Genomic DNA, 25,013 nt, shown 5'->3' with positions numbered 1-25,013 from the left:
ATATTAGCAGCATTTGTTAAAGAAAAAGAGGGGATTGGAGGGATTCATTGTTTTCCTGTCTATGTGACTCTGATATAGAAGATAGATGTTTAGTCTCCATGTTTATGGCAAGTCTCTGAGCATATAGGAAATCTAGACTTTTTTTGTTTAAAAAAAAAAAAGGCTGATGGGTTCATGGAATTCAGTTTATATCTGACATATTTTATGTTCTCTAGCAGAATAAATAGATAAGAATTTTGAAGTTTCTATTTCTTCCTTGAAACTTTTAATAGCTCTTGCATTTAAGTGACTAGGAATACTTCTCTAATATTATGTATACCTTTAACTGAGCTCAGGGACATTACCAGAATATTTTGTGTTTAATGATCCTTAGACACATTCACTTGTTTATTCATGAAAAAAAATACTGTGTGCCAAGCCCCTTGTGAGACCCTTTGGGATCACATAAAACTAAAATGGGAAAGTGAACATGAAAAATAGGTAAGGTAATCCAAGGTCTTCCCTTATGCATCTTTAAGTGTGATAACCTCTCCATCTTAGAAAAGTGACTTGATGTTAAATGTGTACAGCCTTTTGAGGTTCAAAATGATGGTCATTTGTAGGAAAAATATATTCTTTAGTTTCCATTAATTAAAACTTTTAAAAAATTTAAGGTCAAAATAAATCCTCCCATCCTTTTAGTTCTTTCATAGTCCTGTTTTCAGAAGTGTATGACTTCTGACACACAGCTAAGGTTATTGCATTCTTGACCTATTCTTGGACATTTTATGTTAGATTAGTCATTAACTCTTGGATACTTCATCTTCAACTTTAGTTAACTATTTATAGATTATAAAACATACTTTAAAATTTTTGTTATATATCAACTTAAAAAGAACAAAGTTTGATATAATCACAATAGGAAAACAAGACTTGTTATTGTCATAGGATATAGTGAATTTGTGTTAAAGGGATTTGAAAATAAGTATGGGAGTTTACTTAACTTAGCACAGTTTTCAGGTAATTTTACTTTAGATGTAAATATGCTTTAACACTTTCTTTGTTGCAGTATTTGTGGTATTACAGTTACAGCTTTTTTTTAAGTTGTGTATCCTTTTTTCAAATAGTGCTATTTTCTCTCTGAATAAAATCAAAATAATTTTTTTAAAAGAATCTCCATAATTCTTCCCTTTTTCAGTTTTCTGCCCTATATAAGATTTCTTAACAGCACTATTTCTCTAACTCAAGAAAAGAAGAGGATTATGAGAAGATGCCATCATGCTAGGATGCAGAGAATCCTAGACCGTATCTCAAAAAGTTTCTCTGGCTTAAAGGAATAGATTTCTTGACTTTGATTTTCCTCTGATTTTATTACAGAAGCAGGAAATAGACATTATTATATATTAAGTTAAGAAAATTACTTGGCCAAACCCTGGGCCTAAATATAAAAAGTGTATTGTTAATCATATTAATGTAGTTAAATAATTTAAATAGATGGTAGAGAGGATGAAAGCCCTTCTTTTATAAACATCAATTCTTTCGTATTTTTCCCCTTTTTCCAGTTTTATTTTTTCCACTATCATGACTTTTTTTTTAATTTTTTTTTTTTTAAATTTTAAACCCTTAACTTCTGTGTATTGACTCATAGGTGGAAGAGTGGTAAGGGTAGGCAATGGGGGTCAAATGACTTGCCCAGGGTCACACAGCTGGGAAGTGTCTGAGGCCGGATTTGAACCTAGAACCTCCCGTCTCTAGGCCTGGCTCTCAATCCACTGAGCTACCCAGCTGCCCCCTATCATGACTTTTTTTAATGAAGAATTTTCGGTTTTAAAGTTTAAGCTTAAGTTATCTGCAGATACCACAAACCCAACTATGATTCTTTTATCTCTGATAATGAAGTCTAGAGATTTAATACGTTGTTCAAATCAACAATTGATATTGAGAATTCAGTTTTTTTCCCCTTTAACATATATCAAACCTTTTGTCTGTATTGCTGACATATAAAACAAAATTGACTTGAGTTTTAATTTATTTTATCTCTGAAAAGAGAGAAGAGCAGTGAAATAGTCACAGCAAACAGAAAGGGGGCAAAGAGAAAGAATCAATCAACAAACATTTATTAAACACCAACTAACTGGCAGGTACTGTTCTAAGGACTAGGAATACTGAGAAATTAAATAGTGCCTGCTTTCATGGACCTTTCACACATTCTACCAGTGCAGACAACATATTCATAAATGAGTTTGTACAAAATTTATATAAGATAAAAAAAAACATATATATATATATATATATATATATATATAGGAGGGCACTGGAATCTAGGAAGATCAGGAAAGACTTCTTTTAAAAAGTATCACTTAAGCTGAGTTTTGAAGGAAACAAGGACTTACAAGAGGCAGAAATGAGGTGGGAATGCATCTACTCATGGAGGACAATCAATGTAAAGGTACAGAAACAGCAGATTATGTCACATATGAAGGTCAGCAAGAAGGCCCATTTGGTTGGGCTGTAAAATACTAGAAAAGGAATGATAGATGGTATTATAATTAGAAAGGTATACCAAGGACATGTCATGACAGGCTGTCAAAGGTAAATAAAAATTTATATTTGACCCTATAGGCCCGTGTTGGTGAACCTATGGGACACTGCTCCCTCCCTCCCCTGACAGAGGTAGTGGGGAGGTTTGGGCATTCAGTCTCTAAAAGGGTTGCCATCACTGCTATAGGCAATAGTTGGGAACCCTTGGAGTAAGTATATTAAATAGGGAAATAAATCAGACCTACACTTACAAAAAAAAATCAAAAATAAAATGTAATCTAATGGCTTCCTTATAGATCCTAAAGAATTAGTAAAAAACAAAAGTACCAAAGTAATCATAATCAAGTCTTAGCCTTGCCAAGGAGGTAAAACTACCAAACCACTTTATACCACCATCTTGTTGATCAGTGCCAATCACTTATAATAGTGGTTCCCGAACTTTTTTGGTCTACCACCCCCTTTCCAGAAAAAATATTATTTAGCGCCCCCATGTCATATACTATCACCACCCCCTTACAGTTATTCACCGCCCCCAAATGCACCTGTGGCCATCACTGCAGCACCTACCAGGGGGCGGTGGCGCCCACTTTGGGAATCACTGACTTGTAAATTGAGAGAAAAACAATTTATTATGTTGCCAAGGCAGACTTCTCACTGTTTGGAGTATCTAAACTATTAGCATGAAGAATTAAGATTGTATGTGGAGTCAAAGCTATAAATTGAGAAAATCTGTTAGCATTTCATTACTTTTAAATCATGTTTATATTTCTGTTCTCATCATAAAATGTATGTTTAAATTGAAGTCTCCTTTGCTTATTAAGGATCAGTCATTACTCCTTCTGAGTAAGAGATAATGTGCTAAATTTGTCACACATAGTTGCTTAATGTGCAATATTGCACATAGTTTTAGTGTGACTCAGGATTTTTAATAATAACTGTTGTCATTATGACCTAGAGTTTGAATTAAGCCAGCAAATTAACATATTTCAGAAAAGAGTTATACATAGATACCTAATTAGCAAGTTTGCACATTGCTATTCCTTGTTTTCTGACATTTATCTATAGTAGGCCATAATATAACTTCCCTCAAATACAATCTAAACCCATTTGTTACTAATTAAGGACATTTTTCATTTATTATAACCTTTTAAGATTAGAAAAATGCTTTGTAAACTTAAAACCCAACAAACTCAAAAAGTAAAAAGATAGATAAATACATTTTATGAATAGGGAAAAGTGATTCATGTCTAGTTACACATTTTGCTTCTGGTAAGAAGTCAGAGCAACATGTACCAGAATTTCCAAATTTTTCATTCTGTTGAACTACTGTGATTACTATTAAATAGCTTCATTACATCCAGATTTTTTAATAAGTTGATCCTTTTAACTCTTCTAATTCAAAATTTCTCATTGTATCCAGAAAATGAATATTAATTTTGATTTTTTTTCCCCCTCTCAGTTCTAGGCACAGACAGAGTGGAGCAGATGACCAAAACTTACAATGACATTGACATGGTCACACACCTTCTGGCTGAGGTTGGTTCACATCTTCCCCTTGAATAAAGATTAGTGACTTAAGTTCAAATGATCATTTTTCTTTAGCAGCAATAGGGAAATCATTCCTATTAATGCTTTAGCTTGTATCAAAAGGGTTTGTTATAATTCAAATTCTTGGAAAACTAAAAGAGCAAATGATAACTGCCTCTCTAAATCTATATTATTTGGATTTGATGAGATATTAAAATTCAGATGGAGAATAATTAGAAATACTGTATTGAAAATTCTCTTGCTTTACCCCAGTATCACAAAATAAAATGTTTACAATAAACATATAGATCTATCACTAACCATCTCTTGAATAATTATTCTCTTATCCTTTAACTAATTAGCTTTTTTGCCAACCTAGGCTTTGAGCCTCAAAACTCCTGGTCTTTTAGCATCTACCTCAATCTTATTTTCCTTATCTGTAACAAGGTAGTTAAACTAGTTGACTTATAAAGTGTATTTCACCTTTAAATATTTTATCTCTAAGAATATGAAATAATATTGTCCTCTTTTCTGCAAACTTAAAATTATTGATCTATATAGATCTGCCTTCTTTCCTTTCCTTTGTCTTCTCTTCTTCTCTTCTCTCCATCTTGCCCAAGTTAATAGAGCAGTAGCTAGTCATGGGCCTGTCCCCAATCCAGATAGCCATTTGCTCTGTTTTTTTCAATCTGGGCCATTTTGACTCACCTTAGACAGCTTAGTGGCCCTTCTACTCCTGCGGGCTCGACATGTTGGTGTTAGACTTCATCCCAGATGCCCAGTTTTGTTTAGCCCTAAAGTGCACTTCAAAATTCCTAAACTCTAATGATCTGCCAGCCTCAGCCTCCCCCAGGAACTGGAATTATGTTTAGGCTTATATTACCATACCTCTCTACATATCTAATTACTGTCAATTCATTTCAGTATTTCTGTTCTGGAATATTACTAATAGTTGTGTCTTCTGGTCCTATGAATACATTCATATGTATTTCCTAAGGTCCTACAACCTTGAAGGGTTCAGGACTCCTGTGTAAGATGATGATCAGCAGCTCTCAATCAGAAAAATTTGATATTCATTGGCATTTAGCTCTATGATCTTCACATGTTTGGTTGAATTTTTTTTCCTCCTTTATTTTCTCTGAGATTGAAGTGGAATTCAATACTTTCTAGGAATTTGCATTTGTAACTAGAGCTTCTGAATTGTACTATATTAAGTAACAGTTTACTTGCCATTAAGTGAAAAGAATGTTTGATGTTTGAGCAGAGAGATCGGGACCTAGAGCTAGCAGCTCGCATTGGACAAGCTCTCTTGAAGAGGAACCATGTTCTGTCTGAACAGAATGAAGCACTTGAAGAGCAGTTGGGACAAGCCTTTGATCAAGTGAGTGATTTCCCTGAATGATAATATAGAACTGAAGAGAACTGAAAGAGTTATAGTACCATAGCAGATTCTCTGAAATGAACCCATCACCTAAGTGGCACTCTCTTGGGGGAGTATTTTACCTCCATTATTGTGAATACAGTGGTGGAAGGAGGTATTTTGAAGGGAATCTATTATGGGATTATACTCTTTTGAATGATATTAAAGTAATTTGAGTCTAGAGGCAATCTACTTGTATATTAATCTGCTTTATTTTAGCCATAATATTTGTGTTTTATGAAGCTTTATCTTGAATTTATGTAATAGGTATATTAGTATGACAGGGTCTATTTGAACCAGAGAGAAAGGAGCCACAAATAATTTTCACAGAGATGCTTCTGGGTTCTGCTGAAGGACACACAGCAAAGCTGTTTATGTAAGCAGCAAGTGGGATATCTGGGAATGAACTATGGCCCTGGGATTGCTTAGGTTTGTAGAGGAGCCCTAGAAATGTTTTGGGTAATGCTTTTACATAAACAATATTCTGTGGGAAAGAAACGCCTCCTAAATACGATGTAATGCTTAGCACTCTACTCTCTATAAAAATCTTTCTCTTATCTATAATAAACAGAGCAGTGTGAAGCTGCCCAGCCTGGCCCCACTTTATTGATTCATTCACTTCAGCATTTCAGACCCTAACAAGCACAGATCTGGCATTACTATGTAAGGAATCTGTAGTTTTATCAGTGATGCTGGTACTCCCATTATCAACATAGATCACAACCCATACTATATCATTTAGTAAATGGTCTTTCAGGACATAGGTAGGGCGAACCTTGGGCAATATGGCTGCCTCATACCCAAAGCTTTGCTGACTTGGTGTGGAACCTACCAGACCTTACTGTCTACTAACATATTCTCTGACATCACAGATTCATTTCTATACCTTGTTGGCACAGAGAAAAGCTTTAATGGAAGATATGAAAGATAGGAACCCCTCCTTCTTTTGGTGCCGGTAGTCATTGTTATTCAGAAATTAAATAGAAAATGTTGCTTGCCTCATAACCCTAAATTTGTACTTTTGAGTTGATTTGTATGGAGCTCTAACTTATTAGAATGCTTGTATTATTAAAACTTCAAAACTACATTGTGGCAAAAAAGCTTCAAAATTCGTAGATTGAGGAAAACTGAGTGAAGTTTTTACAACTTTTAATATCTTTCATTCAGTCAGGAAAGCATTGCTTTTAGTGTTGTTTCAGTTTAAACCAAGATACAGTTCTCAAAATTTGGAAGCCATGTTGCCTGTTGTATAAAGTATGGAATATGAAGCATATTTGGTTCAATCAGACACCTTTTATATTTAGGTTAATCAGCTGCAGCATGAGTTGTCTAAGAAAGATGAATTACTTCGAATTGTCTCCATTGCTTCTGAAGAGAGTGAAACTGATTCCAGCTGTTCTACCCCACTTAAATTTAATGAATCCTTCAGCCTGTCTCAAGGTCTGTTGCAGCTGGACATGCTACAAGAAAAACTCAAGGAACTGGAGGAAGAGAATTTGGCTCTCCGATCTAAGGTAACCAAATCCTCTAAAATCCTCTCTTACTTCACAGTGCATGTTTTAAAGTTATTGGGGTGTGGGGGAGGACAGGAAAGAAAGATGTGTTAAGTTTAGAGTAGAAGTTCTTAGCCTGGTGTCCGTGAACTTGTTGTTTTTTTTTAAATACTTGTAAAATATTTTGATAACTGCATGACTGATTTACTTTATAGTCCTGTGTGTTTCATTTTATTAATTCATTTTCTTTCTTTTTTAAACATTTTATTGTCATGCAAAATACTTCCATATTGGTCATTAAAGAGCAAACTCATACATAACCAAAACCCCAAAATAAAACCATAAGTGCACTGATATGAAAGATGACTCTAACAGTTCTTTCTCTGGAGGAAGATAGCTTTTCCCTTCAGAAGTCTTTCAGGATTGTCCCAGATCATTGCATTCTATTCGTTTATTTTCAAAACATTGTTCTAAGAAGGGCAGATAGGCTTCACCAGACTTCCAAAGGAGATCAATAGCACAAAAACAGTAAAGAATCCCTGGTTTAGAATGTCGTTAAGATTATACCTTAAGGCTGCACTACCTTTGCCTACCTTTGCATTCCCACAGTACTAAATTTAAACAGTTTAAAGGGGAGAAGTTATCAAACTTTATAAGAAAGGAAGTTTAGAAAATTCTTTAGAAATCTTTTTGTAGACCATTTCACCCAAACCAACTTTGAAAGTATGAACTATAGCTTCAGTCTTAATTATACTTGAAACACACATCCTTATTCCCAAAGCTTGCTTTTTTCCCATACTACTCATTGTGTGGTACATGTGGGATTCTGTTGTCATTAACTATTTCTTCTCCATCCAGAAGATCTAACCTAAATAGTGTTTTCAATGTATTGGGATTTATTCCCTTAAGTCATAATGAAAAGCAGGATGCTAGTGAAAAGATCTCTCAGTGTGGAGTCAGAAAACCTGAGTTTGAATCCCCATCCTGCTGCTTCCTACCTATGTCACCCTGGGCAGTTTAATCTCCCTGAGTCTCACTCAATTCCATTCTGTCAAGTGAAAGAGTTGGATTAATTTGAAACCTTTTAAATCTATGATCCTGTTGTCCTTCTTGAGTCTGATATCTTGTGATTCTACCTCCCTGACTTTTCTTCCTTCTCTCATTACCTAAAAGGAGGTAGATATTCTGTAAGATCCTTACCCTTTCCCTCCCTCAGTGAGCTTAGTGTTCCATTCCCATGCTTTCAGCTCATCACTGCTTTGCAGGTGACTCCTGAATTCACATCTCAAGCCTGCCTTAACCTTTTCCCCTAACTAGAGGCCTCCTTTTCCTATCCTCATCACCTCCAATTCTGCATATCCTGGTGAGTGAGTTAACATCAGCTATGCCTTATCTAAACATGTTTGTCTCCCTCAGTGTCCTCTCTCTTTTAAAGTGTGTTAAGTTAGGACTGTGGGAAGAGTGAAGGGCTTGTTCTCACAGTAGGTGCTTAAATGTGTATGGAATTTTCATCATTCACACAGCAGACACTTATTAAGTGGCAATTATGCAGAAGATACTGTAGGTTCAAGTCTAGCTTCAGACACTTCCTAGCTGTGTGATCCTGGACAAGTCACTTAATCCCCATTGCCTAGTCCTTACCACTCTTCTGCCTTGGAACCAATACACAGTATTGATTCTAAGATGGAAGGTAAGGGCTCTAAATAAATAAAAAAATCAGGTCTAACCCTTAAAGAGTTTACATTCTAATGTAAACTCTTTAAGGGTTAGACCTATACAAACTATACAAGATAAATACAAAGCTTTAAGGTAGGGAAGAGGGGAGGAAAACAGTCATAACTGGGGGAATCAGGAAAGGCCTTTTGTAAGGGACTTGTGATCTGATCCTTTAAAAAGGATAGTTATTTGGAGAGGTAGAGGGATGAAGGTAATGCATTGTAGTCATAGGAGACACCTCATTCAAGTCATAGAGGCAAGGAGGTAAAAGATAACATAGGAATATAGACCATTTAAGCTGGAACACAGTGTTAATGAGGGGAAGAGATGTGATATGATAGATTGGGACCAGACTATGAAGGGCTTTAAATGCCAGCCAGAAGAGTTTGTACCCAATTCTGTAGGGCAATGACATGATTAAACACTTTAGGAATATCAGTTTGGACACTCTGTGAAGAATATGTTGGTTAGGGAAATCCTGGAAATATGGAGAACAACTAAAAGGCTGTTGCTAGAAGGCAAAACTTGATAAGAGAAGGAAGGCCTGGAAGAAGACTTAGGCCCTGGAAGTGGAATTTAACAACTGATTGGAGGATATGAGGTGTGAGGTAGAAGGAAGAGTAAAGGATGGTGAAGAATGCTGATCTGGGTGACTTGAAGAATGAGCATTTCCTTGAAGGAAATGGGGACTTTAGGAAGAAGGGTGGGTTTTAGAAGAAAAAATGAGTTCTATTTAGACATGTTGAGCTGGAGGTGCTTTTTCAATATGCACTTGGAAATGTTCTTAGCAGCTGATGTTGCAGGACAATAGCTTAGGAGATGGACTAGAACTGGATAAATAGATTTGAGGTTCATGTGTATAAAGATGATAATGAATTCATAGTAGCTGAAAAGATCACCAAGAAAAAAGAGGGTTTCTTTAGGGGGTGGAACATGGATAATGATCCAGTAAAAGAGACTGAGGAGTAGTCAGATAGATAGAAGGAGAATCAAGAGAGAAAGGAGTCACAAGAAGGAAAGAGTATTCAGGAGCATAGCGCGATTAGCAGTGCCGCAGAAGTCTAAAAAAATAAAATTGAGAAAATACCTCCAACTTAGCATTTAGCAACTTGAAGAAAGTAGTACCATCGAATGTTGAGGTTGTCCATGTTAGAACAGTTGATTAAAAAGTGAGTGCAAATAGAGGAAGTGAAGATAATCTGTGTAGGGGTTTGATTGTGAAAGGACATTAGGGTCAAGTGAAGATTTTTTAGGATGGGGAAGACTTGGGGAAGTATAGAGGGAGAGACTGAAGAACAGAGGAGGGAGAGGTGATAGCAAATAAGGGAGCAAGCTCCTAGAAAAGACCCAAAGGCATTGAGGGTGGACCTTGATGAAGAGAAGATATTCTTTGTCAGACAAAGAGTCAGAGTTGGTGAGAACAGTAGGTGATGGCAAGGTGTGTCTGTCATTTGTGACCTGGCACAATTCCTGCTGCAAGTTATTAATATACTGGTTAATACTCCAAATTTTCACCCAGAGGAGTGAGTAGGAATTTGGGTTCCAAACCTAGACTGTTTCATTTTGTAGATATTTGTGCTTTATTTTTTAAATTTCCTACCAATCTGCTAACCAATTGCTCACAAGGATTGCAATAAAAATTCCTTTCATAATTTTTGCCTTCCCTATAGAACTAGAACACTTTATGCTACATGTTATCTTGGTTTTCATCTTTCTAGTCCATATTACTCTGTTTTATATTTATAGAGTCTTAGTCATAACACCATCTTTTCCTCATTCACTTTTCTCCGTCACCTACTTCTGAAGAACAACAGCAAAAAAGTTTATTGCATCCTTGGTATATGTATGTTTAGAGTGTCCTCAGGCTAATATACTACCTGGGTTAGTCTGATTGCATGAGAAGTAAGTATCAAGTTATTTTTAGTTTGCCTTGTTAAAATTCTGTGTAAGTGTTATTAGCAGATACTTCAGCTTTCCAGTTGCATAGTTTTATGAATGTATTTCATGAATTTGAATATCTTCATATCTCAGATGAGATATAAAGGTTGTTTCACTCATACTTCATATTATTAAAGAATTAAAATACATTTCTATTATAGAACTCACTGTCCTTTTGTTTCTATTGAAGGCTTGTGACATAAAGACTGAAACAATTACTTATGAAGAGAAGGAGCAGCAACTTGTCAATGACTGTGTTAAAGAACTCCGTGAGTATTAGAGTTCCATTCTTTCATTGGAATTCCAAGTATAGTCAATTTAAGGCCTACTTATTCCCTCTTTCAATTAAGCACCTACTGTGTATAAAACATTAAATAGAGTCTGAAAGATTCAAAGACAAAAATGAAGTAGTCCCTATCCCTAAGAAGCTTACATTTTGTGTTTCATAAACCTCAAGTTTGTAAATGGCTAAATTTCAATTTAAAAGTCAAATAGAAGATTTCCCTGAGAACATTTCAATCAGCAATTTGAAGAAGTACATTTGAATATCTTGGTATGTCGCCTCAGTTTTCTTGATTAAATGAGAAAGGTTAACTAGGGTGATACCCAGGGTCCTTATGATTCTGTGGCTATAAAGATCCATAATGTGAAATAAAGCATCAAATTTAATTTTCAGATATTAAACTTCATATGCCCCTAGCTGTTATTCAGTCGTTTCAGTTGTGTCCAACTCTTTGTGACCCCATTTGGGATTTTCTTGGCAAAGATACAAGAGTGGTTTGCCATTTCCTTCTCTAACTCATCTTACTGATAAGGAAACAGTGTAAAAGATTACTGGGTAAAAAAAAGAATATATAGGGAGAGTTCCACAGATGTGGAGAGTGGTAGATCCATTCAAGGATCCCCTTGAATACCCTGCCAGGTATTCTAACCTCCGATTAGTGAGAGTGAAACTGAATCACTTTCTATCACTGGGCCAGTTACACAAACTCCTTGAAGATAATTGATTAAAAAAAGAAAAAAACTATCTCTTTTATTTTAAGAGGGAATACAAACTAAGGATCAGAACAAGAGGTCCCTAACTCTAAGGGATCTAGCTAATTTCCCACAGTCTTCTACATCCTTTGCAAGAGGGAGCCTTCTGTTTCTTCTGGCTAACAACTCCATGTTTCTATCTAGGTATGCCCAAAACTGACTAAGCTGACTATCTATGACCCTCAGTAGTTGGTTTGATTTATTCCCCAAAAGCTGTCTCCAAAAACTATTATGAATGAACTCCACTGGCTAAGTTCACTTGAGGGGGTCTGACCCCTGGGGTAAAACCTCAAAACCAATCTGACAGTATTTTTTTAGATAAACCTTCTGAAAAGTACAGCAGGTATGGTCAGATCCTGTTCTAGATCTTTCCCAGTTAAATAGAGTACCTCCAAAGATGAATTAGGAGTATACTCCTCCTCCTCAGTCAGGTGAGGTAGATGAGCTCCAATAAGCCCGCCTTTCCTCCACCATTTCTGGACAGAAAGTCAGGTCCCTCTAGCAGTTGTCCCTTCTAAACTGTTCCTCCTCTGCCTTCTGCCTGCTAAAATCCTTTCCCTTGAGTTACTAGTATGTGCCTTAAAGACAGCCTTCCAATTCTCTTAAATCTTCTCCCATCTTTATCCTTTTCCCATTACATGGGAAACAATCTTCTTAGCAAAACTGACTTTATTGTGAGACTTTAAATTACAGATTTAGGATCTCAAGACACTCAGCATTTTCTGAGTTGCAAAGCTTTTAAAAATGTTTTAACTAAGAAAAAAAATTTTTTTAAACCCTTACCTTCTGCCCTAGAATCAATACCATGTATTGGTTCCAGAGCAGAAGAGTGGTAAGGGTAGGCAATGGGGGTCAAGTGACTTGCCCAGAGTCACACACCTAGGAAGTGTCTGAGGCCGGATTTGAACCTAGGACCTCCTGTCTCTAGGCCTGGCTCTCAATCCACTGAGCCACCCAGCTGCCCCCAGATGCAGAACTTTTTAATTGACAAGTATTTATACCATAGGCAAAATAGCCAGATTACACACATCCACCCCAGAAGGGGTCAGCCAAACTGGATCTTCTTTCCCCTGGTGGGGCATCTTCACGATAGGGCAGCCCATCCATTCTATAAGGTAGCTTATGTAGCTGCTGTTCTATATATATTGATATAGAGGCAGAGCCAAGATGGTGGCTTAGTAGCAGCAAAAGCTGGAACCACTCTGATAATCCTTCCAAGCCATATATAATGATATAAAGACAGTCAAGTTTAATCTGTAGCTAAATAATAATAGTACAGCCTCAGATCCTCCTGGATATATTCTAGGATAATGAAGACATATGCAAAATCCCCTTGGCAAGGTACTACAGGGAATTTTCCACCTTATTTTTACTAACACTAGGATTATTGATTACTGATGTATGATTTTTTTTTTAAACCCTTACCTTCTGTCCTGGAGTCAATACTGTGTATTGGCTCCAAGGCAGAAGAGTGGTAAGGGTAGGCAATGGGGGTCAAGTGACTTGCCCAGGGTCACACAGCTGGGAAGTGTCTGAGGCCAGAATTGAACCCAGGACCTCCCATCTCTAGGTCTGGCTCTCAATCCACTGAGATACCCAGCTGCCCCCGCTACTGATGTATGATTTAATACAAGACTAACCAGTCAGTAACTTTGATCATTAAGTACAACTTATCACTAAAATACTGATTATCTGATGGGATTACATGCAGAAGATATACAGCTATAAAGAGACATTAAATAATGAATATCAAAGTGATCCTTTTATAAGAAGCAAATGGGGTTGAGTGAGTTAACCAGATTTGAACTCAGAAAGATGAGTCTTCCTGACTCCAGACCCAGCACTCTATCCACTGCATCATCTACATCAGACCTGTATTGCTATAAATAATACCAAAGTACACCAACTGAAATGGTTTGGGGAAAAAAAGACTGCCAGCATGTCACCTCAGAGAAGGAAAAGGGAGCGCTTTCCGACAAGGACCGCTGCCACCCATAACTATCAATTGAAAATGACATAAATGAAGATTAATTTATATTTTATGTCCCTGGACATGTCCAACATGTCCAACTCTTTATGACTTCATTTGGAGTTTTCTTGGCAAAGATATTGGAGTCATTTGCCAAGTCTTTCTCCAGCTCATTTTACAGATAAGGAACTGAGGTAAACAAGGTTAAGTGACTTGCCCAGTAAGTGCCTGAGACTGGATTTGAACTCAGATCTTCCTGACCTCAGACCCAGCATTCTATCCAAAAGGCACCTAGCTGCCTAGGAAAGAAAGAATAATAAAGAAAAAGGGAAGGGGGAGAAAAGAAGATAGAAAAAAAAATCACCAAAGTAAAGAAGGCTATAATTTATATAGTGAGTGTGGATATTAGCCCTTCCCATTCATTTAGCATGTAAGCATCTAGATTAAGTTATCACAGAATTTTAGTGCTATAAGAAACTAAAAATCAAATCCCTTCTTTTACTGATGAGGAAATAAATCTCAAATAGGTAAAAGGACTTCACACAGCTACTAAATTGCAAAGCTAGGTTTCTGGTTGCTTTTTATTATCCCTTGAAGTCTAATAAACTCTCCATCAACTTAAAAGGCTTTTCTAACTTAAAAAAAAAAAAAGCTAAGGGGAGGGAGGTAGAGGGATTTAGTTTTCTATGTTTTGATGTGCTATTCTTTCCTCTAAAATTTAAAATTTATTTTTGAAATATTTATTTTTACCTTGGAATTCTCAGAGCTTAACATGAGTGTGAAAGAATGGCATAACTTTTAGAAATTTCCCCAAAAAGATGTTCATTATTTTACTGACTTGCTGAAAATCTGACTTGTAAATTAGACTTCTTATCTTTTGAGTAATAAGGGCTTTGCCTCCCTTTTCAGTAAGCAAGTAATCATTTCTTTCATTTTTCAGATACTTTTCAAGTCAAATCTTTTGGGGTTTTTAAGTTTAATCAGGTTATAGTACAGATGATCATGAGCATTCTCCCCAAGGAAAACTCAGTCAGAAGCCTTTGAGAAGTGAAATGGGGTAGGTGGAAAGGATTAGGTTTCATTTGGTGAAGTCTTTTTCCTCTAAATAGGTCTTGTGTTACTTTTGTTATTTTTTAACTCCATTAGAATATGACTAAGTTAAAAAAAAATGCTAGCTTACCTTTGCCTCAGATTTCATTTTAACACCTTAAACACGATTATATCATACCCCCCCAAAAAAATATCTTAAAGAAGTTATGCCTTGTAAAACCCAGTGGAAATGTGCGTCGGCTATGGGGGTGGGGTGGGGTGGAGGGGGTAGAGGTGAGAGAAAGAACATGAATCATGTAACCATGGAAAATTTTTCTAAAAAAAAAAAGAAGTTATGCCTGGAAAATAATTTAAAAAAAAAAAAGAAGTTATGTCTGAATTGCTACCCCATCTTAAGAAGTAAAATTTGTTTAGCTTGACTAAGTCTACCTTGATTTAACTCTACCTGAGTTGTTTTTCTTATCTTTAGGATATAAAACTTAACAAGATTGTCTAATTCCTTGTATTTACAAGGGTGCTTCTGCACTGGCTCTAAATTTATGATCTTTTGAAGTACTGGATCAAAAAATGCCCAATTAAAATATATGCTACATTATTTCAAAACATATCTGCCCTTGAAATGAAAGGGATATCCCTGAAATCAGTGCCCATTCAAGGTAAAACTTTCTAGATGTCCTCATCTAGGAAAGGCAGCTAAAATAAAAGGGCACCAGCGATCTGAGTTGCACTTTATGGCTCAGTGGTTGGGCTGAGAAATTCTATTTGTTTCCCTGGTTGCCTGATATCTATAAGAAATGTTCTTTTAATTACATCTAACTCTCAGGTGAAACCAATGCTCAGATGTCCAGGATGACAGAGGAGTTATCAGGGAAGAGTGATGAACTGATTCGATACCAGGAAGAGATCTCCTCCCTTCTGTCTCAGATCGTTGACCTTCAGCACAAACTGAAAGAAGTAGGTTGAAAGGAGCCAGTCACCCTCTCATTGGCTCACAGAGTATTCTAAGTCTGTCCTTCCTTACCTGGGTCACGTCTTTCACACCTGCCCCTCCCCAGTGGGCTGGGCTCTCACCTTAAGGGCTTCCTTATCAGTCCAGTCTGTCCAGTGCACCACTGCCAATTCAGTGTTCATAATGCCCATCTCTCCTGAATCATTCCCTGCCAGCAATCTACCCGGCTTCTTCCTTGGCTAGCAGGGAAAGTTGTCTGCTTAGCCTAGAACTGGAGACCTATGGGAATGGCTCCAGTCAGCCTCTGACCTTACCGTTTTTGGCTCAGCACCATTGCTTACACCATTGTCTGTGTTTGCAATACAGCTACCCTTTATCCCGCCTCTGAACCTTTTTTTGGAAAAAGGAATAACAATATTCACCTAACTCAGTAGGCTGCCATGGCACCTATTTGTAAATAATGCTTATAGTTTCCTGAACAACTTGGAGAAGAAATAGTTTTTGTTGGTATCATACTTTTATAGACTTGTAAAATTATTTTCTAATTATAAGTTCATAGACTTTTATAAAGTTGACATTTGGGGAGTCACTATTATTCATATCAGAATTCCTTCTATCATATGCTTCCTCCAACAAAAAGAATTATATGCTTAACATTAATTTTTTTTATGTTGTATTAGCATGTAATTGAAAAAGAGGAACTGAGGCTTCACTTACAAGCTTCCAAAGATGCCCAAAGACAGCTGACAATGGAGGTAATTTATTTTCTTGCCTTTTTTTGTGTCTTTCTTTTTCTAGTAAATGGAAGGCTTGCTAATTCTTTAGTGCTTTTTATGAAGAATTATATATTTAGAAAAATAGAGAAAAACAATGATTTTTTAAAATTTCATCAGGAAAGATCTATGGATTATTATTTGCATGTTCTATGAACAAAAAATCTTGAATTTTGTGCAATTCTTCATTAAAAATAGATTTTTTTTAGTACAACTTGAATGACCATGTAAAAAGCAAGACAGTTTCTTTTACATAGTCAACAATCTCAGATGAGCATGGCAGAGTTCATTGTTATAAAGAAGCCTAATTCGTCAACATATTATTTAAAAACAGCAATAGAAACACCAAAAAAGAAGCAAAACTACCAGAAACCCTCAGAAGTTGAAAATAAATCATAGAAATGAGGGATTCGGTGATCTCTCATCAGTAATCCTATGAAAAAAGAAGATGGCTGGTACATGGTGCTCCACTGGTTTTTCCCAGTGTCAGAGCTTCTGGGAGGACACGTAGGAGTGAGGAGAATGCTCTGAGGGAAGAGCAGGCATGAGTGGCTTGAACTGGTATTGTGTGAGATCAAGGATCCATTGAAGCATTTCAGGGCAGCTAGATGTCACAGTGGTGAAGAGTGCTTAGAGTCAGGAAGACCCGACCCGAGTCTCAGACTCAGACATTTACTAGCTCTGTGACCCTAGCGAGTCAGTTAACCTTTTTCAACCTCGATTTCCTCATCTGTAAAATGGAGGTAACAATAGCAACTACCTCCCAGGGCTGTTATGAGGATCTAGTTAGATAAAATATGTATAGGATTTTGCAAACCGTAACATGGTACATAAATGTTAACTATAATTATTATTGTTATTATTTCTAAAAAAAAAAAAAAAGAAAAAGACAAAATTGGAATATGATGTGCTAACTAACGAGTAAGAGTGATTAGAAGGGGGGGCAGCTGGGTAGCTCAGTGGAGTGAGAGTCAGGCCTAGAGACAGGAGGTCCTATGTTCAAACCCGGCCTCAGCCACTTCCCAGCTGTGTGACCCTGGGCAAGTCACTTGACCCCCATTGCCCACCCTTACCAATCTTCCACCTATGAGACAATACACCGAAGTACAAGGGTTTAAAAAAAAAAAGAGTGATTAGAAGGGGCAGCTAGGTGGCTCAGTGGATAGAGAGAAACCTAGAGAAAGGAGGTCCTGGTTTCAAATAAGGCCTCAAACACTGTATGAACCTGGGCAAGTCTCTGCTCTTATGCTTTAGAACCAAAACACAATATTGACTCTTAAGATGGAAGGTAAAGGGGACAGCTGGGTGGCTCAGTGGATTGAGAGCCAGACCTAGAAGTCCTAGGTTCAAATCTGGCCTCAGACACTTCCTAGCTGTGTGACCCTGGGCAAGTCACTTGACCCCCATTGCCTACCTTTACCACTCTTCTGCCTCGGAGCCAATACACAGTATTGACTCCAAGATGGAAGGTAAGGGTTTAAAAAAAAAAAAAAAAAAAAGATAGAAGGTAAAAGTTTCAGAGAGAGAGACAGGGAGAGAGGAATTTATTTTAGAATCAGATTTATTAAGACAGCTATACATTCTTTTTAAAAAAAGAATTAAAAGTCAAGGTGATTTTTAAGAGAGTTTATAAGAGAATAGGGATTATCAATAAATATTTTTCAACTGAAATGATGACTCTCAATCAAATCACTAATAATTAAATTTAAATAATAAATTTAAAAGATTGGTACTCTTGATTAATTATTGAAGAACCCGTTAGCAATTGGAAAGAAGGGATTAATGTTGATCTTCACGGATAAATGAGGTAAGATAGTGGTGAAGAGAAGAGACATGAGGCATTGAGCTTTTGCAAAACTTAATAATATAAAATTTGTGGACTTCTCCATGTGTGAGTCTGGGGGAAATGTAGGAGACTGTATTCCTTCTTTCAGACGATCCTTTTGCTTTAATGACACTGCTTTAAAAATGTCTCCCTGTGACTAGGAAAAATGACCAAAGAATCCCATGTTCTCCAACAATGCACAAATTCATATGTGCATTGTATTGGTTTCTTTGTTCTCTGATTTCATCAGGAAAGCAGATGGCAACTTTCCTTGAAATTTATACTCTTAGAGGGCTGCCAAAGGATTAAACAAATATTTAAGCAAAACAATTAGAAGACCAATCCAATTTTCTAAGGTTTCTTAAAATGTACCAGTCTACTAAAATGCTTTCAAATGTATAACCATCTCTGATATAATCTGTGTGACCTCAGGCAAATCCCTCATCTGCAAAATGTGGATAATAATCCTTGCTACCTACCTTGGAGTGAGAGAGAAAGACTTTGCAAACTATAAAGCATTATAGAAATACAAGATTTTGTTGTTAGTTTACGTGGTATATGTGAATTAATTAGGCCTCTAAAAGATAAATGCTACAAGGAATTCAGTAGAAAAAACATTTTGCTCTCAATTAGCCAGTTATTAAATGTCTACCTTCTCTGAGGCACTATTTAAATAGACCTATTTAACCATAAAGGATGATTCTCAACCCAGGAAGTAAATCTTTTGTTTAGAAAGTTTAAGTACCTGAAAGTAAGGTAAAAACTAATTATTTTTTTTAAACCCTTACTTTCTGCCTTAGAATCAATACTTTGTATTGGTTCCAAAGCAGAAAAGTGGTAAGATCTAGGCAGTAGGGGTTAAGTGACTTGCCCAGGGTCACATAGCTAGGAAGTGTCTGAGGCTAGATTTAAACCCAGAACCTCCCATCTCTTGGCCTGGCTTTCAACCCGCTGAGTTACCCAGCGGCCCCCTAAAAACTAATTCTTAATTTTTCTGACTTTAGTATTTTTTAAAATTGAGAAGTATATTTGGAAAACTCATGAATACTCTATGAATATTACTTATAGCTAGCCTGTTTCCTTCTTGACATTCAAATGGGATGACAAATTTGATCAAATAAGATAATAAATTTGATGATCAAATGAGATAATACTTTGCAAACTTTAAAGCATTATATAAATGCACTGTCATTATTCCTCTAGAGCAGTGATGGGCAAACTTTTTAAAGAGGGGGCCAAAGGAAAGCAAATGCTCATCGGTCAGTCTGTTTCTAAGGCAACTCTTTCAAAGTTTCATTGTATTGTATACTATTCGTTGTATTTGTCAGATTAGGAATGATGTTGCACAGCTGGATAGAATATTTCAGGGGGCACATTGTGGGCAGTAGTTTGCCCATCACTGCTCTAGATTATAAATTTAAATTTTAGGATAGAAGCTGTTGGTGTAGCTATACTGGAAAAAAGTCCATTGCTTCCTGGGGAAAGCTTGCTGACTAGTTGAGAAATTTTCTTTCATTATTGTTCAGAAAAGGTAGTAAGTAAGCTGTATTGATTATTCCCATCTGGCCTTGCAGCTACATGAATTACAGGATCGGAATGCAGAGTGTCTGGGAATGCTACACGAATCTCAAGAAGAAGTTAAGGAACTTCGGAGTAGATCCAGCCCTGCAGCACATGTATATGGCCCCCAACAGTGTGGAGCATTTTCTGCGGTAAGAAAAGCAAAGGTTGTACATAGTATTAAAGGGAAAAAAGTTTTGAACTATGTGCTTTAAGCTGTGATACCATTAGGACAGTTAGTCAGCAACCAATCAGTGAACATTTATTAAGCACCTACTATGTGCCAGGCACTGTACTAAGACCTGGGAATACAAATAGACAGTCTCTGCCCTTAGGGAGCTCACATTGAATAAGAAAAGACAGTCTATAAAAGGAAGCTAAAGGGGGGACTGAGGGATGGGGACCAACCCCGATCTCCAGCAAGGTCTTAGAAGAGGAAGTCCAAATGCAGCCCAGAGAGGATGGAGACGAGGCTGGCTTGGCACCACCTTTAAGTGGAAGTTCTTGGAGGAACCATCCTGTCAGTGAGAGAGCATCTTCCACTCTGCGTGTCTCAAGGGCTGCCATGGTTCTCAGGTTGTGGGACTAAAGCACCATGGGAGAAGTCCAGGGTGCAGCCTGGAGAAGAAGAAACGTTTTCTTCCTATGAGGAAGCAGTTGCTTTAATGGTCATTTGAGGTAGATGCAAATATGAGATTGGAATGCTCATATTTTTCATTATTTTATTTGTCCTTTACCTTGCTGTCTTGGAGCTCCTTTGAAGCATGCGCCCCACTATTTTCCCTCCTTCAACTTTCCCAGTAAATCTTGAGCTGAGGCTCTTTGCTGAGGAAAAGGAAAAGGGGGAGGAGGGAGAGATGAAGTTTGTGAGTAAGGAGAAGGAGAGTCATGTAGGGCCTGTTGCCTCTCAAGAGGAGGCTTTCATTACCTCTTGGAACAAACCATTAGTTTTCCTTGTAGTTGAAATAAAACTACAACTTCTGTGGTTCCTAATGTTGCCTTGTTTATAAGTAAGACAAGCATAACTCATTTTCTGTGAGGCTGTCTTCCATCATCCTCCACCCTGAGGTCCTCTCCAGGCAAAACATTCTTTTGGTGCATCCTTGTGACACCCCACGCAGAAGCCGGACCCTCTCCTGGTTATTGTGTTCTGTACCAATCCCAGTTTGGCCCTGCCCCTTTTAAAAGCTAGCAGCCAGAGCTGAACAAAATACTCCAGATGGTGGCTGACAAAGCTGAGTGCAGCAGCAAGACTCTCACTTCCCTTATTCAGGGCACTGTTGTTTCTCTTTATTGATGCCATCTAAGCACACATGAGCCCTGCTCATGTTGCTATTCCCTTTTCTTTTGGCTTGTGTTGAGTTTTCAGTCCACAAAATGAAAGCCTCCTTCAGTCTTTCACGGGGATTGTCACTCTTTTGTGTTTGTGCACTCGTCTTTAATGTAAATTTTAAGACCTTTTTAGGATATTGATTCTGTCATCTAACTTATTAACTATCCATCTCAACTTTATATCATATAAAAGATGCCATCATCTATATAACTTATAATTGTTGAGCAGAACATACCTAAGGATAGAGCCCTATGGGACTCGACTAGATACCTCTCTCTAGATCGGTACTACTAACTATTCAACTAGTTCCAGATGAACTTGACATTTCTGTTATCTAGCCCACATTTCCCTATCTTGTCCAAAAGTTTTTACATTGTAGATTTTGCCATATTCCCTCCTGAACTCCAGGTATACTGTAGCCTAGCCATCATACCACCCACTTCCTGACAGAGAAGTAATGAATTTAGGGTGTAAATTGAGCATACTTTTTGGACATTTGGATCTTTTTTTTATTTTTTGGACCAGTGTAGGATTTGTTTGGCTTGACAATACATGTTTGTAATGAGGGTTGTTTTTTTTTCAGTGTAGGAGACAAGTGGGAGAGAAAATAGTTTTTTGTTATTTGGGGAGAAAAAATAAAGGAAAAAACAGACATCCCTAATAGTGATGGATGAATCACAGCTTTTAAATTCTTTCAGTATACTAGGATGTAGTCAGACCTATAAATCCACCCCAAGCAGCAGACCCAGCTCCTTAATCTTTGTCTTGCCCCAAACATAACCTAAGAAACCCTTATTATTGTTGGCATTTTCCATTAACTTCAACTCATTCTGGCTGTTGTCATCCCTGCCATTATGCTTACAGGACCTTGTCATTCCTTTGTATTAATTCTGAATTACCTTAATTACATTTTCCATGCATGCCCAGAATTGGTTTCTGGTTTGTGGATTGCCTCTCAGGAAGAAAACTCACTGCCTTTTTTACCTAATCTCTTTCTTATAAGGTATACTTATGAGTCACATCCCAAGAAGTTTCAATGATACTTATGAAGTCAGAGTTGCCGCCTTGCATTAAAATCTCTAGTTTATTTCATTTCTCTCTGAACATGCTCACTCTGTACATTTCTGTAGAGATATCAGAGATCCTGATTATTTTTACTACCTCTTTTTTAATTTAATTTTTAATTTTTCAAAATGTTTTTCCATATTTATATGATACATTTTCTTTCTCTCCCCTCTTTTCTTTCCCCTCTGGAACTGACAAGCAATTCCTCTGGGTTATACAAATGTTATAACTTGAAGCCTATTTCCATATTATCAATTTTTGCAAGAGAGCAATCTTTTGAAACCAAAACCCCAAATCATGTACTCATATAAACAAGTGATAAGTCATATTATGTTTTTCTTCTGTGTTTCTACTCCCACAGTTCTTTCTCTCAATGTGGATAGCATTTTTTCTCATAATTCCCTCGGGATTGTCCTGGATCATTGCATTGCTGCTAATAGAGAAGTCCATTACATTTGATCACTTTCTGTGCATAATGTTCTCTTAGTTTTGCTCCCTTCATTCTGGATCAGTTCCTGGAGATTCTTCCAGTACATATAGAAATTCTCCTTACAGCACAATAGTATTCCATGACCAGCATATACCACTATTTGTTCAGCCATTTCCCAATCATGGAACACCCCCTCGTTTTCCAATTTTTTGCCATCACAAAGAGTGTGGCTATTATTATCTCTTTGGGGTACAAATCTAGCAGTGGTATGGCTGGATCATAGGGCAGGCATCTTTTAAAGTCCTTTGGGCATAATTCCAAATTGCCTTCCAGAATGGTTGGATCAATTCACAATCCCACCAGCAGTGTATTAGTGTTCCAATTTTGCCACATCACCTCCTACCCCTCTTTTTTTTTTCAAACATTTATTAATATTCATTTTTAACATGGTTACATGATTCATGCTCCTCCTTTCCCCTTCACCCCCCGCACTCCCCCCACCCATGGCCGACGCACATTTCCACTAGTTTTGTCATATGTCCTTGATCAAGACCAATTTCCAAATTGTTGGTAGTTGCATTGGTGTGGTAGTTTCGAGTCCACACCCTCAATCATGTCCACCCCGACCCATGCATTCAAGCAGTTGTTTTTCTTATATGTTTCCTCTCCTGCAGTCCTTCCTCTGAGTGTGGGTAGCATTCTTTACCATAAATCCCTCAGAATTGTCCTGGGTCATTGTATTGCTGCTGGTGCAGAGGTCCATTACATTCAATTTTACCATAGTATATCAGTCTCTGTGTACAGAGTTCTTCTGGCTCTGCTCCTTTCGCTCTGCATCTGTTCCCGGAGGTCTCTCCAGTTCGCCTGGAACTCCTCCAGTTTATTATTCCTTTTAGCACAATAGTATTCCATCACCCGCATATACCACAGTTTGTTCAGCCATTCCCCAATTGAAGGACATCCCCTCATTTTCCAATTTGTTGCCACCACAAAAAGCACAGCTATAAATATTTTCGTACAAGTCTGTTTATCTATGATCTCTTTGGAGTACAAAACCAACAATGGTATGGCTGGATCAAAGGGCAGGCATTCTTTTATAGCCCTTTGAGCATGATTCCAAATTGCCAGCCAGAATGGCTGGATCAGTTCACAGCTCCACCAGCAATGCCGTAATGTCCCAATTTTGCCACATCCCCTCCAACATTCATTACTCTCCCCTTCTTTCATTTTAGCCAATCTGCTAGGTGTGAGGTGGTACCTCAGAGTTGTTTTGATTTGCATTTCTCTAATTATTAGAGATTTGGAACACTTTCTCATGTGCTTATTGATAGTTTTGATTTCTTTACCTGAAAATTGCCTATTCATGTCTCTTGCCCATTTATCAATTGGGGAATGGCTTGATTTTTTATACAAGTGCTTTAACTCCTTGTATATTTGAGTAATTAGACCCCTGTCAGAGTTTTTCGTTATAAAGATTTTTTCCCAATTTGTTGTTTCCCTTCTGATTTTGACTACATTGTTTTTGTTTGTACAGAAACTTTTTAGTTTAATATAATCAAAACCATTTAATTTACATTTTGTAATTTTCTCTAACTCTTGCTTGGTTTTAAAGTCTTTCCTTTCCCACAGATCTGACAAGTAAACTATTCTGTGTTCACTTAACTTGTTTATAGTTTCCCTCTTTATATTCAAGTCATTTACCCATTCTGAATTTATCTTGGTGTAGGGTGTGAGATGTTGATCTAGGCCTAATCTCTCCCATATTGTTTTCCAAATTTCCCAGCAGTTTTTGTCAAATAGTGGATTCATGTCCCAAAAGTTGGGCTCTTTGGGTTTATCATACACTGTCTTGCTGATGTCATTTATCCCAAGTCTATTCCATTGATCCTCCTCTCTATCTCTTAGCCAGTACCATATTATTTTGATGACTGCTGCTTTATAGTATAGTTTAATATCTGGTAGTGCTAGGCCCCCTTCCTTCACATTTTTTTTCATTATTTCCCTTGATGTTCTTGATCTTTTGTTATTCCAAATGAAATTTGTTATAGTTTTTTCTAATTCAGTAAAGAAGTTTTTTGGTAGCTTGATAGGTATGGCGCTAAATAGGTCAATTAATTTGGGTAGAATTGTCATTTTTATTATGTTAGCTCGTCCTAACCATGAGCAATCAATGGCTTTCCAATTGTTTAGATCCAGTTTTATTTGTTTGGAAAGTGTTTTGTAGTTGTTTTCATATAATTGCTGTGTTTGTTTTGGTAGATAGATTCCTAAGTATTTTATATTGTCTAGGGTGATTTTAAATGGTGTTTCTCTTTCTACTTCTTGCTGCTCTAGTGTGTTGGAAATGTATAGAAATGCTGATCATTTATGTGCATTTATTTTGTATCCTGCCACTTTGCTAAAGTTGTTG

At 37.1% G+C, this 25,013-nt stretch overlaps 1 protein-coding gene across 1 annotated transcript in view; it reads left to right on the top strand.

Moving 5' to 3' along the window:
• The window catches only part of TRAK2 (trafficking kinesin protein 2), a 51,604-nt gene that overhangs the window by 10,392 nt on the left and 16,199 nt on the right, over positions 1-25,013 (top strand). Inside the window, exons 3-10 of the mRNA XM_044669400.1 lie at positions 3,980-4,056; positions 5,312-5,428; positions 6,772-6,981; positions 10,805-10,883; positions 15,492-15,622; positions 16,298-16,372; positions 19,790-19,927; positions 24,411-24,426. Of these exons, the coding sequence (XP_044525335.1) occupies positions 3,980-4,056; positions 5,312-5,428; positions 6,772-6,981; positions 10,805-10,883; positions 15,492-15,622; positions 16,298-16,372; positions 19,790-19,927; positions 24,411-24,426 (843 nt within the window). The remainder of the gene's footprint in view (positions 1-3,979; positions 4,057-5,311; positions 5,429-6,771; positions 6,982-10,804; positions 10,884-15,491; positions 15,623-16,297; positions 16,373-19,789; positions 19,928-24,410; positions 24,427-25,013) is intronic.

The sequence above is a fragment of the Gracilinanus agilis genome, chromosome 3 (genome assembly GCF_016433145.1).
Source record: "Gracilinanus agilis isolate LMUSP501 chromosome 3, AgileGrace, whole genome shotgun sequence".
Classification (NCBI taxonomy): Eukaryota; Metazoa; Chordata; class Mammalia; order Didelphimorphia; family Didelphidae; genus Gracilinanus; species Gracilinanus agilis.
The sequence above is the reverse complement of the archived record's forward strand: the minus strand, read 5'-3'. Positions and strand labels throughout refer to the sequence as shown.